Source organism: Paralichthys olivaceus, chromosome 4 (assembly GCF_024713975.1).
Source record: "Paralichthys olivaceus isolate ysfri-2021 chromosome 4, ASM2471397v2, whole genome shotgun sequence".
In the NCBI taxonomy this organism is placed as follows: domain Eukaryota; kingdom Metazoa; phylum Chordata; class Actinopteri; order Pleuronectiformes; family Paralichthyidae; genus Paralichthys; species Paralichthys olivaceus.
The window spans coordinates 18,494,512-18,507,997 of NC_091096.1; the positions used below are offsets into that span (position 1 = coordinate 18,494,512).

At 42.2% G+C, this 13,486-nt stretch overlaps 3 protein-coding genes across 4 annotated transcripts; all 3 read right to left on the bottom strand.

Annotated features, from left to right (window-relative positions):
- Positions 1–929: 929 nt before the first annotated feature.
- LOC138407494 (aurora kinase B-like) lies at positions 930–5,019 on the bottom strand. Its single transcript, XM_069524046.1, has 8 exons — positions 4,872–5,019; positions 3,530–4,417; positions 2,888–2,982; positions 2,680–2,727; positions 2,360–2,578; positions 1,694–1,871; positions 1,402–1,575; positions 930–1,289 (listed from the first exon to the last, which is right to left on the bottom strand). Exons 2-8 carry the CDS (start codon positions 4,407–4,409, stop codon positions 1,198–1,200), a joined length of 1,686 nt encoding a protein of 561 aa, XP_069380147.1. The 5' UTR covers positions 4,410–4,417; positions 4,872–5,019; the 3' UTR covers positions 930–1,197.
- A 1,620-nt stretch (positions 5,020–6,639) lies between these two features.
- Positions 6,640–9,895, bottom strand: gatd3l (glutamine amidotransferase class 1 domain containing 3, like). Its single transcript, XM_020093762.2, has 7 exons — positions 9,702–9,895; positions 9,536–9,588; positions 9,340–9,453; positions 9,070–9,201; positions 8,859–8,951; positions 7,020–7,185; positions 6,640–6,893 (listed from the first exon to the last, which is right to left on the bottom strand). Exons 1-7 carry the CDS (start codon positions 9,816–9,818, stop codon positions 6,759–6,761), a joined length of 810 nt encoding a protein of 269 aa, XP_019949321.1. The 5' UTR covers positions 9,819–9,895; the 3' UTR covers positions 6,640–6,758.
- A 684-nt stretch (positions 9,896–10,579) lies between these two features.
- Positions 10,580–13,156, bottom strand: tmem127 (transmembrane protein 127). 2 transcript variants are annotated; one of them, XM_020093761.2, is made up of 4 exons: positions 13,017–13,156; positions 12,343–12,653; positions 12,084–12,248; positions 10,580–11,992 (listed from the first exon to the last, which is right to left on the bottom strand). In XM_020093761.2, exons 2-4 carry the CDS (start codon positions 12,584–12,586, stop codon positions 11,682–11,684), a joined length of 720 nt encoding a protein of 239 aa, XP_019949320.1. In that variant the 5' UTR covers positions 12,587–12,653; positions 13,017–13,156; the 3' UTR covers positions 10,580–11,681. The 2 variants fall into 2 exon arrangements, with proteins under 2 accessions (XP_019949320.1, XP_019949319.1); XM_020093760.2 differs by having other exon boundaries at positions 12,343–13,156.
- Positions 13,157–13,486: the final 330 nt, after the last annotated feature.

The window sequence follows — 13,486 nt, forward strand, 5'->3', positions numbered from 1 at the left end:
ACCTGATAGAAGACAGCAGCTCGAGTGCTTTGCAGAGAAAAGGAAGAAGAAAGACAGATCTGTAGTTGTTTACTTCAGACGGCTTGAGAGTGGGTTTTCTTAGGAGAGGGTTCACTCCTGGGTGAGTAAAGGAAGAAGGTCAGGAACAATGGACTGGAGAATGTGAGAATCGATGGGTCAAGGGGGCAGGTTGTTTGGCGGGCGGAAGTAACCAGAAGACCCCTCAGAACGAGAATTCTGTTTTGTAACATTTTTGGTTTGAGGCGACAATGCTAACCACCACATTAATGCAAACAATGTCACGTATGAATGTATAGCACACAAAATAGTCAAAAGAAGAAAACATTATGTCAAGACGGGAGCGCTCGCTAAAACATCTACTCCATCTGCCCTATGCTCCTTAACTTTAATACTGCCAAACAATTATTTTCTATTTTCAAAAGAAGAGCTTGTTTATTTGACCTGACCTGTTGGTTCCCTGAAATTGTTCATACTTGCTTCATACCTGACTTACTGCAGTTACGTTCAACTGTCATGACTTAATTCACCAAATCACCTAACATAGCCTCCCATTTTTGTGTTTACAATTCACATCACTGATGTGAAGACAGCACTGTGAATATTTCGACTTCTGATTCTGTATTTGAGTTACAAGTCTTCTAAAATTTGTGCCCATTAACCATTTTTTTTACTGCAAAATGACAAATGCTGTTTTTGTACGTTGCCTGATGCACAAGGGTGTAAAGAATATCTCTATTGCTGTATTTAGGAAAGATTCAACGTTTGTTTTAGATTAATTTATAACCCAGATGAGAATATTCATGTGGAGTGAGTATGCATTTCTGATGAAGTTTTATATAAACTGGACATTTTTATATCTTGCGACCTGGTTGTTTGTCATTTTGATACATTTGTAATGAATACATTGCTTTATTCTTAATGTTACACACAAAAATAGTGTTTATTTTTATCAGCATATGACAATGAACTTGATAATGTCAAGTGATTATAAAGCACCTCTTTGTTCATCCCTTTGACACTGGTTCATTATCTCATTCCTCAATGAGAGCTAACTCAAGCCTGTGCATACCTCCCATCTCACAATATGACGCGATTATCTGCTTTCATAGTGATGTCATTCCAAAATGCAGTTTTGTAACTATGTTAAACATAATTGTCTTTGTGTCGAGCACAAGTTCAGTTCAACCAGGGGTGCTGCCGGATTTGGTAAAGATTGGCTCGCCCTCTGGGATCTATAGCCAGACACTTGTTTAACAGGTCCTGGCAGTCTGAGAAGAGAGGACAGACGACAAAGAAATGATGAGTATAGATTGTACAGCGATGGACAGGAATACAATAACACAGAGGATTACTCAGGTAATCTACTGACACCAGCATTACCTTGAGACCAATCCGTCAAGATTTCGATGTCCTTCCTGAGGAAGCTGCTGGTGGTGAACTCCCTGTTTCCAGTCAGCAATTGGAAGAGTATCGCCCCCAACTGCCAGACTGTGGTGGGGCGGCCCATGTATTCATGACGGATATAAAACTCTGGAGGAAGATATTCAGGAGTTCCTACAATATGGAAGATAGTAGGAGACAGAGAAAAACACAAAGGATGATGAATTTACCATCACTCCAGAGATCAACAGACGAATGATAAGCAGTACCAGAAGCCAGGAAACAGTCATACCAGAAACCGAGGTATAATGTTTGTCTTCCAAATAGCAGCCACACCCAAAGTCGATAATCCGCACTCGAAGGCCATCTGGACCAGTTTCAATCAAGATGTTCTCTAGTTTTAGATCTCGGTGGAAAACTTTGTATGCTTGCAAATGAATGGCTGCATCCACCAGCTGCTTCATTATGACCTGAAACAGAGATAAAGAGACACGTGAGTTAGAGAGGTGAGGAAGGGACTCTGAGGTGGCACTGTCCAAAACGGTCTATGTAGTAGCTGCTCTAGGTATTTTGACCAGAGCCCAGGTGTTGTGAATTTGTTGGAGTTCAAATTTCCATTTTGTGCAAAGGCATCTCTTCATTCTGGAAACAGCAATTTAAGACCAACCTGAACTAAAGGTCTATGTAGAGGCTGTCAAGGAGCTTTTGAACATATCATGTGAGCTCTAGAACAACGATGAAAAGGAATTTGTGTTCAATTTGTTTTCTTAACCTTTGAACCAAGAATAAATCCAGAGTTACAACCTAAGAGCGTGAAACCCAAATAGTTAATACATTCAAAATGTGGTTGGAACCAAATGAAATGTGGGTGTGATAGCAGTCTAAAATTCTCCCCTGAATCGGATGACATTTTCAGAAGTAATCTGGGAAATCGCTCACACACAAGAAATTTCAGTACCTTTGCCAGCTTCTTTTTCATGGGACCAGTGCGCTTTAGAAATTTCCTGAGGGTCACACAGGGGTCTGGTCTCTCCATCACCATAATAACCTCTTTGCCCAGACGGTACCAGTCTAGTAAGGACACGGCTGGAGATTTTCCCACAGACTGTGGTCCGCCTGTGGCCGTAAGCATGAGGCTCACCTCCAATGGGTACCAGGATTGTGCCCCATTATCGGTCTAAAGGAGAAAAGTGTTTTTGTCAACAACAAAGACACAAGAAAAACAAAAAAGGAAAAGAATGACTTAAACAGTTGGTGCTGAGACATCAGGTCACTCACCAATAGAATTTGCTCCATAGCTGAAGCCCTGATGTATTTTATTGCCACCTACAGGACAGAACATGAGCACATTGGTTAGTGGGAGGGATGGCGATGCATGCACCACCCCTCATCTGAATGCTCCAGAGACTTTCCCACTGAACCCCAGGCCCCATTGTGCAGTCATTTGCCAGAGTTCATGTCTGAAAACATTGTGTGTGATACTTACTGGCAATTCATCTGATCGTCTTATACCAGCATATACGACTCCAAAGCCGCCTTTCCCAATCAAGCCTTGCTGCATGTACATTGCCTTGAAGTGGTCTAAAGAGACAAACACAAATTATAGTTCTGAAAAAGATTCCTGACAGAACAACCTCTAACGTAAAATGTTTTATTCCCCAGGACTGACATTTTAATATGTTAACTCAACAGCCACTTTTTCATATCCCCAAGGCTTTAAACCACCACATCTCAAGATTTTGAGTCTGCCCAGATTGAGAAATACCTAAGTCAAATCCATTCCCTTGACAGGCAGCTGTAAGCTCTGAAATAATAAGTTTAAACAAACTGATATGATGTGGTTTTAATTGGGGGCCACGTGTTTGACTAGTTCATGGCCAAAGGCTATAACGTTGTTGTATAACGTAAGTCATTGGCTTGGTCAAGAAATAGTTTGGTATGCAAACACCATGTTGTATCTACACTTCAAGTTTTGTGGTGGCATCAATATTTTCACCTATTCTAATTCCAAAGAAGTCTTCCAACCCCCAAGAAATATCTCCAAACCACACTGATCCCTATTTTAACCTGATATTCATTAGTTCCATGCAAACAGCAGCACAAACATGTTATTTAAAACTCAGCTTGCCTATGTTGGTGTGGCCCATTAACATTGCGTTGTTTCCATCACTCTGCTTTTCATGGGGTGTCTCTATTTCAGTGGTAGCCTCCTTCCCACCGGCACCTCTCAGAGTCTTGACTTCAGTGGCGGCCTCCTTCTTAGTGCCCTTCACCGTCACGTCGCCCAGTAGCTCCACATCTGCGGCAACTCTTCGCCTTTTCCTGGGTGTCTCTATTTCAGTGGCGGCCTCCTTCCCACCGGCATCTCTCCGCCTTTTTGTGAGAGTCTTGACTTCACTGGCGGCCTCTTTCTTAGCGCCCTTCACCGTCACGTCGCCCCGTAGCTCCACATCTGTGGCAACTCTTCGCCTTTTTCTAGGCGTCTCTGTTTCAGTGGCGGCCTCCTTCCCAGCGCCCTTCACCGTCACGTTGCCCAGTAGCTCCACATCTGTGGCAACTCTTCGCCTTTTTCTAGGCGTCTCTGTTTCAGTGGCGGCCTCCTTCCCAGCGCCCTTCACCGTCACGTCGCTCAGTAGCTCCACATCTGCGGCAACTCTACGCCTTTTTCTTGGTGTCTCTATTTCAGTGGCTGCCTCCTGGCCACCGGGACCTCTCCGCCTTTTTGTGAGAGTCTTGACTTCAGTGGCGGCCTCCTTCTTAGTGCCCTTCACCGTCAAGTCGCCCAGTAGCTCCACATCTGCAGCAACTCTTCGCCTTTTCCTGGGTATCTCTATTTCAGTGGCGGCCTCCTTCCTACCAGCACCTCTCAGCCTTTTTGTGAGAGTCTCGATTTCAGTGTTAGCCTCCCTCTTAGTGACCTTCACTGTCACATTGTCCAGTGGCTCCATAGCCCTGGCAACTCTCTGAATTGGGGGTTTTGATTCAGCCTTCCTTTTGATTGGAGCCATACTCAATTCTAGAAAGACACAAACCCATTGTTGACTGCATGTAGTGGATTTTGAATACTATCACCATTTTCTGAACATGGCATCTACTGTTTGGTTAAGGTTCAGTGACAGTAAAATTATTCACTATGAATCTAGCTGCTAACCTACCATATACCAGCAAAAACATATTACCAGTCATTGTCAGTAATTCAGAAATCTAAAAATCTTTTTTATAAAAGCAAGTGAAAAAATCTGACAGTGACGTAAGAATAATATAAACAGTTTCCAATTAAAATCCCTGTGTATCAAGATTTTTAACCTGACACAAGTGTCTATATCTTGGCACAAGAAATAACGAGGCTGTAAGTTGCTGCACTAAAATAAAGTGCTTTGTGTACAAAATACACAGAACTACAGAAAAAAAGACTTGACACACAGCTGGAGAAGCAGCTGCAGCTGATAAGCAGGATATCACATACTGACCTGTATCACGATCTGTCTCAAGTTGATGTTGATCAATTCAGCTCAATGTGTAACAATACCAATGGCAAAAAATGGCAACCCAAATGTCTTGTGGTTTATTGGCAACAGCAATGTGCACCTGCATATAAGCTGTTTGGTAACTATGATCTGAGCATCAAAGACAAAAGCAGCTAATTTCTTTTGATCATTGTGATGCATTAAAGTTGTCTAGAATTCTTTGATATTCCATGACACTCTTGCCCAGGTGGCTTATTGACACAGTGAACCACTAGATCCTTATTTAACCTAAATAAGGATCCTAACCATCCCTTCAGGATCTGGGTGTCTCAGGCTCTGCTCTCTCCCTACTCTCATCCTACCTAAATGACCACACTCCACAATGTGGAGAGGATCTGTGTCAGAACCTTGTCCTCTCACTACTGGGGTCCCTCAAGGTTCTGTCCTGGGTACTCTCCTCTTCTTTGTACACCAACACTCTCTGCGGTCATTCACTCACATGGCTTTTCCTACCACAACTACACAGATGACACCCAAGTACACCCTGTCTTTTCCCCAGTCTGAAACACAGGCAGCAGCACAGTCCGCACACCACCTGAAAATGAACCTTGACAAGACCAAACTACTTTTCCTTCCAGGGAATGGCTCTCCCAGACTGCTAGGAACCTGGGTGTGACACTTGACAGTCAATTCTCCCTTACAGAATAGGGAGAGAGCATAGCCTGAGATACTCAGATCCTGAATGGAGGAAATAAGGATCTGGGGCCTCATTTATAAAACATTGCGTAGAATTCATACCAAAAGTGTACGTGCGCACAAAAGCCAAAAAATAAAATCTGATTTATAAAACCACCATTTTCTGTGAGTTGTTATATATCTTCTTCAATTGAAGGTTCTTATGGAACAGTTTTGTCACGTGAGTGCAACTGAGGCTGTTGGTCCAATGTAAATGATGAAGTAGATCATTTATTTGGTTTCAGTTCACCTCCTCATGGCTGCATCATCATTTTCCTGTCTCCAAAATGTTTGTACGCATGGGTCAGAATGAACGTGGCAGTGTGCACATTGTCCCGTCAAGTTTGTTTTTATAAATCCCAGGTTGTTCTGGTAATGATGAAGATAGCAGAACAACCTGATAGAAGACAGCAGCTCGAGTGCTTTGGAGAGAAAAGGAAGAAGAAAGACAGATCTGTAGTTGTTTACTTCAGACGGCTTGAGAGTGGGTTTTCTTAGGAGAGGGTTCACTCTTGGGTGAGTAAAGGAAGAAGGTCAGGAACAATGGACTGGAGAATGTGAGAATCGATGGGTCAAGGGGTCAGGTTGTTTGGCGGGCGGAAGTAACCAGAAGACCCCTCAGAACGAGAATTCTGTTTTGTAACATTTTTGGTTTGAGGCGACAATGCTAACCACCACATTAATGCAAACAATGTCACGTATGAATGTATAGCACAAAAAATAGTCAAAAGAAGTTTTTAGTTTAATTTGTATTCTTCATTACACAATATCGGTTTAACCCTGTCAAATATGATTTTCCTAAACGTTTAATAAAATAAATGTTCTTTGAATTGACATTTTGGGAGTGTGTTTTTCAGAGTATCAAACTCCATTGCGAAGTTTGCCTTTCAATTTTTTTCCCATGGTGCATCATGTTCCACATCACAAATGCACCGACATCTGAGGTGCTCTTCTCTCTCACCTGGGGGGACTCATTTGGACCCCACTATACATAGCATGTTTTACTATAAAATCATCAATTTAACACAACAAGCCATTTGCTCTTTAACTAAAGCATTTATATTGTTGCAGGTAAGAAGTCATCACAGTACAGTCATGTATGTTGTATATCAACACCATCTTCTTCTATTGATTTCTCAGGGTCGTTGTCTCAGCTCACTTGGTTGACATACGCATGACATGTTTGACCATATTTCCAATACCATCAAATATATAGTGATAGTGATACTCTGTTTCCCACAAGAAGGACGGGGTGCTGACCACTTTGTTCTTCTCATCCACATGGGCTTCGTAGAACAGAGGGTTAAGGTCAAAGCAGGAGTTATTTCACAACAGGCATTATAACAAAATGAACACAGATGTGTGTAAATGCTGTTAACTCATACATATGGTAAACTGTGACTTTTGAAAGGATATATATGGCTCGTGGCCATTGTGGCGTGCACCCATGCTCTTTACAGCCTGCACCATGTTTGTGTGAGGCCAGTTCCCCCAGCGGGTGTTTTCATCCCGCTCATAGCCCATGGTCACCTCGATGTTGGGCAGCACCCTGCAGGCCAGCACAGGGGCCATGCTGGCCAGTCTGGAAACAGGAGAGGTGAGTGGAACGGTGAGTTAAGGCTGTGATCAAGTCGAGATCAAGAGGCAGGTCTAATCAGGGGGTGTGAATAATTGTGTTGCACGTTTCAAAAAGGAGAGATTGGAAGCCTAAAAAAGAAAAGCTCTCCAAGCATAAATCCATGGGAACACATCAAGTCATCTCAGTGTGCACGTGTAAAACAACTATCAGTGGGCGAAAGGTAAATATGAGGCAGCTTATTGTCAATTATTTCCAATGACCACATGGCAGCTACTCCGAACGTTACCTTAAATTAGGAAACATTTTGTGTAGCATGTTCCAGCACTGAACCTTCCCCAACCTCTGGTCTCCAGCACCTACACAGTGATATCAGTCTCCAACACTGAGCCAACAAACCACAGTGATGTCGAAAAGTATAGCTCATCAAATCTTAGCTAAATGTTAGCTCCTCCAACTCCATGAAGATAAATCAAAGCAATGTCGAAAGATGGGAAGCCAGCAGCAGTTTAATTTGATAAATTGGTCAAGATTCATGTGCAAACTTAAAAAAACTACAGCACACAACAAAAAGGGCATCCAATTTATTTACATATTGATGTATATACTCCTAAATCAAACAGTATTGAACACAGATGAAATGTGATGAAAGGTATGAGGTGAGGAACTGCAGATGAGTGGTTTGTACTGTGGAGGAAAGATTGCCACCAGTGTCTTGTTTGAGAAAGATGGTCTGATTATTATTTTTATTTCAAAACATAGGTAAATATCTCTCATGTGTTTGTGTGTTTTCCACACTAGTTCAATCAGTTGCCAACCAAGGGACAAATTCATGAATAATTTAATGTTTTTTATCATAAATTCATACAACGCTTGTTTTGACATATTAGTTGAATGAATTTCAAAACATAATTTACAGCGCTGACAGAAAACAGTGGAAGGTGTCGTGCATAAATCCCAACAATAATCATTCTTAAACAGCTACACCCACTCAGCATGTCTTCTCACAGCCTTTCATTACTGTCATTTTTCTCAATCATTTTTTGATTGTATTTTCTATATCTTCAAATTATTTCAACTGCTCCAACTCTTTAAAGGGAATGGGCTGGGTCAAGGTCCTCCTCCTCCTCCTCAGCCTCAAAGTCCACTCTCCAATTCCTGTATAATCCTGCTTCACCTAACATGTTAGACTCACCATGCACCTGAATATTTAATGACTATTGACATAATAGTTTTTTAAGGGTTGGAATATTTGAAAACTGACCACATGAAACTAAAATTTTGTATTTTCATATCCACCTCTGTGGAAGTTTTATTAATAATATAAATATAGACATTACATTTTTTCTGTTCATCTTAAAAAACTCAGTTTTCATAATCTGACTTTTTCCCTTTCTATAGCTCCAGTGTCCCAATTGCATTACAAGGATTGTTTAAATCTGTGCTCATCTAGTTCAATGTATTCTGGTGTAATCTAATGTAATCTGATTTAACCTGCGGTACTAATCAATGAGAGCCCGCAAATCTGCCGCATGTTTGAATTTGAAATGTGAACTTAAAGCGATCGTGCCACAATGAGGTACTTCTCCCTGATATTAATACCTGCTGATCAGAAGTGGAGTCCTACAGCATTGATCCTTCAGCACTGGTTGATTGAATATTGATTAGATGATACATACCCAATGGGTTTGCGTGAACGGTGGAAATCCTTCAGCACCCTTTCCACATCACTATGCAGCTTGCAGTCTTTGCCGTCCTTCGCAAAAGAGGATCTAAAGAGCAGAGAAGAGGATCAAATATTAGTGCTCCATCATGCTAGTTTCTACTGTATCTCTATGTTTGACACGACACAGCCTCACAGTGATCACGCCATATTTAATGATGCCTCACAGGTTCTTGGTGACGCCATGACCCCCAGGAAAGATGATAGCATCAAAGCTGTTCACGTCCAGCTTGGACAGGTCCTGCATTTGCATCATCCCCTGACCATGACTGAAGCGGGCCGCCTCCATCATCATGTTCCTATGTAACGGGCAGAAGTAATCATAAATACTACCTTGTGTAATTAATCAAGTCAGGTGAGTAACATACAGAGTTAATTAAGTCAGTGGAGCCTTCAATGACCCTGATCCATTTGACAGTGTCTCCTAACAAGCTTACCGGTTCTCCCCAGAGGCCGGCTGCTTTTTCACATGGTCAAACACATGCATCTGCTGCTGATTTGGAGCAAACATCTGAAAGCGAGCCCCGTTGCGGCTGAGGTGATACATGGTGCTGAAGACGAGAGTTGTGAATTAACCATTTCTGCATGATGACAAGTTAAATGCAACTTTCCTGTCCTGAGTCATATACTCACTATACTCCCTCATGGACATCAGTCCCATCCCACCAGCCACATCCTGAGAAAACCTGGAATACATCATGATTCACAAACCAAATGTGACTCAAAAAGCACAATGATGCCCACACTGAGACTTCGCCTACCTCTATCGCTTGAGGTCTTGTTGATTTCTCTCACTTACCACTGCCACGTTTGTATTTCCCCAGTTGCCATAGTCACCATGGTGAACGAAGCAGGCAGGCTGTCGAGAAATAACAGCCAATGTTTGTTTTGACAACAAAGTCCTGGTGGCCAGCATGATTTATCTTCAGTCTCACCGTTTCTGGAGAACTGCACGAGTTAACAGTTAGCCTGTTTTAATGGTTGCAATATTGATCTTGCTGTGGCAGTCTTTATATATATCACCAGAGCGTGGCCATGTGACGTTACCACGTAAGCTCTATTTTCTGAGAAGAGACACGGCTTCTTTCCCTTGACTGACCTATTCCCCTCCCGAACACCCTTCCCTATTAATACCTTGTTTATTCATCTGATTAGCTTAAGTAATTTGGCAACAGAGTGACTGGTTGGCTTTGGGAGAGTATTGCTCAACATGTAGTGCTTTGACTCATGAAATGTCTTGACCCCTTTAGAATTTAACTCTTGGTATTACCTGAATGGAGACTTCTTTTGCATTTTTAATGCAAAATGCCTTTAAAAATAGTTTATATTTTTATATAATGATGTAATAATCATTTAATAATAATGATTATGACTTTCATGCAACACTGCATCTGTGAGTTTTGATAGAGCTTCTAACTATACATCTCATCTTTGTAGAATGCAGGGATACTGTATGCCCGGTAAAGTCCATTAGGTTGTAAGGCTCTTACTCACTGTAATGCTAAGTTGCGTCTACAATGTCTAGACAGTGAACCCAAAAATACCCTGGTCAGACGGAAATGTCAAAGTCGATACACTGTAAAAATCAAAACTACACCTCCACGCTGAAGGCTGCACATGGCAGAAGAAAATCCAAAGAGTCAGGTTCAAGTTACAGATGACAAATGTGAGACAAAATTTGGCATTTACTTTATTATGACCACTTTTTATGTATAAACAATCAATATTTACACACTGGTGATGAAAGCATAGTGACAGGTCTGAGGGGCAAAATGGGAGAAAATGGTGCAAACAGAACAATATACAACCATCTAGAATCACCACATCAATCACAGTTTTAAGCCTCAGTGGGCACCTCGCGATGAGGTGTTCTGCCTAGAGGTTTCAAATCTGCAGAGCAAACACATGAAACGGTCACATATGGAAATCACAAAGTACAAACAAGGGTTCTTTTTGAAATTAAATACAAGGAACATGAAATAACAAACTTATGTGGTGAGATTTCTCTTCCTACATATCACTCCAATTGTGAAACATACAAAACATGTTTCTCCATTTCTTCTGTGGCTGCAGGCTCTAAACACACAACACATCACATAATCCTTTTAAAACACCACAGAGACCTGTCTATATTCTGGACAACTTCCTTGTGTTATTTCAAGTACAAATGTAGTTAAATAAGACTGAATCAGTGACAGATGTCTGCAAAGCAAAAGAAAATAAAGAAGACAGCACAAACGACTAAATAATAAATAAAGTCAATTTGATATTTTATAGAAAAAAAGAAAAAAGTCTCAAACAATCTTCTCTGCATTTTAGATGAATCAGTAAAATAAAATCATACACATGGCAAGCTTAAAAAATAAAATCAATACAATGCTTAAAAAAGCTCCATCCATGTCCAAAGAAGAGCTTCAATAAATGGCCTTAATCGGCCTGCGCCTGTTTCATCAATTACTCGTGATGAACCATGTTGAGCACTCCTTGCAGTTAAGTTTGCTTTACATGTACGGACCAAATCCTAAAAGCCATTTACATGCAAATTACGAACAACCTCAGTGGTTAAAGAACGAATCATCTCCTAAATTTCTGCCACCACTAAAGAAAACTTTCATGCACTCAAGCACTGTCAGTCAAACTGTTTGTGCACTAACAGTGCAACACACCGTGTTCCGGCTTATTTGCAAAGATACCCATTTGATAAAGAGCGAGGTTTGCTCATCAAGCCAAAAGCCGTGCTGTAAGAGAAGCGCATGTTAGAGGGGCCAGTCCTGCTGCATTAGGGCGTGTATGCAGGCGGTGGCTGAAACTGATTGGCAATGTCATAATCAGCAGGAAAAGTTTCACTGCTGTCCTCCATCTCAGAGAGCAGCTCTAAAGCCTGCTCCTCCTCCTCTGTGGGGTAGTGGCGCAGGAGATTCGCAGCTGTCGCAAGGATAGAGGCTCCACCTGCGCCCGCAACCAGGTAAAAACTAATGGCGAAAGTGACGTATATGAGGGAGCCGTGGTACTTTTTGTGCTGTTGCTGGAGTGACAAGATGAGCTCCGAGGCCCAGTAGCAGAAGCCAATCACCGTGGCACACTGCAACACTGATGAGACAGAGGGGAGAAAACACGTCAAAATGACAAAATCTTCTCCAAACAAACTAATAACCTGAAACTGCAGGATGGCACATTTTACCTGTGAGAATATGTGCAAATGCATATCTGCGTGTTATCTTCAGCGCAGGGTGTTTGGGTCCAAACACATCCAGGAGGAAAGCAGTTAGGCTGCACAGGATGCCCAGGAAGCAGAAGGCAGCGATTACCCTCAACAGCAGTATGGTCTGCGGGTTCACACAGTAATCTGCGGGACAAAGAGACATCACTGAGCATTTACAGGCCAGATACACCACATGAATCTCTAATGCACGTTTTAACGAGCTGGAGCTGGCCCTCACCGTCCAGAAGCTTGGGGTCAATGTATCCCAGCACATCTGCCACCCCCAGCTCTTGTCTCGGACAGGTGCCTCCATGAACCCGGAGCCAAGCCGGTTCCGCCAGAGCCGTGCACAGCGCGGTGATGGACAAAGCTCCGGGAAGAGCCGACACCAGGCTCCGCTCCGGCTGCTTGGGCAGGGAGGTGCCCGCTCTCCTTCTCCGGCCTCCCGGAACAGTCGAACCCGGCGGGGCATACATAGTCATCCAGTTACCTACTCGTCTGTGGAGTGACTTCCTTTACTGTCAGTGAAGTGGCCGCAAGAACTGCTCCCTGTACAGAGATGAGGTCGATCGACGGACCGACAACAACAATAGTTAGCCAGCAGAGCTAACGGCACCAGGGCGACTGGCGGGTGGTAGCTGCCGTCACTGCGGTGTCTAATGTCTCCAGACGAGGCGAAACCGAACAACTATCCTCTTGATTCAAACGGGTTCCGTTTCTGACTGACGGGAACACAATGGACAGCTGGCCTTCAGGCCTGTTCGCTCTGTTGTTAGCGTCTGAAGCTAACTCACGGCTAATGTCAAAAGTCGCCACGCGTCATACAAAAACAAACTTAAAAGAGGCAAATTAAACTAACTAAAGAATATGGACTAATCTAGCAAACTGATAGGATGAAAAACAACCACCAACCTGGACAGAAAAACAAAGACAAAACAAAACAAAAAGCAGCTTACGCTAGCTTCCTGTAAAAAAAATCCCAACTTCCTTGTTCAAACCATTCTTCTTCGTCGCTTCAATAAACTGCAGCGTAAATTCCAGTGACAATCAGTGCTGCCACTTGCTGGTGAGTCTTCAAAACAACAGAAGTAAATATGCTCTGCTGCCTTATTTTATATTCTTTATTTATTGACGCTAGTTTTCTTTCTCCAGGTTATCCTTTATAATTATGCAGTGGTTAATTGTTATTATTTTCATTTTATGAGCCACATAAAAACAAAGGTGGAGGTTATGATATTAACTGGTGGGTATTAACATGTTGGATCGCATGTTACGGACAAGGTACAAAGAAATACAGATAATAAATAATAATCACTCATTTTATAAAAAATAGAAATCAACCAAATCAGTAAAATAAGAATTATCTACAGGACAAGAAGCAA

What these genes read in the sequence shown, in the direction of transcription:
- tmem127 (XM_020093761.2), bottom strand. Translation starts at nt 12,586, where the DNA reads ATGACTATGTATGCCCCGCCGGGTTCGACTGTTCCGGGAGGCCGGAGA. An exon ending in TGACCCCAAGCTTCTGGACG is followed by an intron (nt 12,249 to 12,342) that starts GTGAGGGCCAGC and finishes TTTGTCCCGCAG; the next exon opens with ATTACTGTGTGAACCCGCAG. An exon ending in ATTTGCACATATTCTCACAG is followed by an intron (nt 11,993 to 12,083) that starts GTAAAATGTGCC and finishes CTGTCTCATCAG; the next exon opens with TGTTGCAGTGTGCCACGGTG.
- LOC138407494 (XM_069524046.1), bottom strand. Translation starts at nt 4,409, where the DNA reads ATGGCTCCAATCAAAAGGAAGGCTGAATCAAAACCCCCAATTCAGAGA. An exon ending in GACGATCAGATGAATTGCCA is followed by an intron (nt 2,728 to 2,887) that starts GTAAGTATCACA and finishes TCTGTCCTGTAG; the next exon opens with GTGGCAATAAAATACATCAG. An exon ending in CTATGGAGCAAATTCTATTG is followed by an intron (nt 2,579 to 2,679) that starts GTGAGTGACCTG and finishes TTTCTCCTTTAG; the next exon opens with ACCGATAATGGGGCACAATC.
- gatd3l (XM_020093762.2), bottom strand. Translation starts at nt 9,818, where the DNA reads ATGCTGGCCACCAGGACTTTGTTGTCAAAACAAACATTGGCTGTTATT. An exon ending in GAAATACAAACGTGGCAGTG is followed by an intron (nt 9,589 to 9,701) that starts GTAAGTGAGAGA and finishes GATGTATTCCAG; the next exon opens with GTTTTCTCAGGATGTGGCTG. An exon ending in CGTTCACGCAAACCCATTGG is followed by an intron (nt 7,186 to 8,858) that starts GTATGTATCATC and finishes TCCTGTTTCCAG; the next exon opens with ACTGGCCAGCATGGCCCCTG.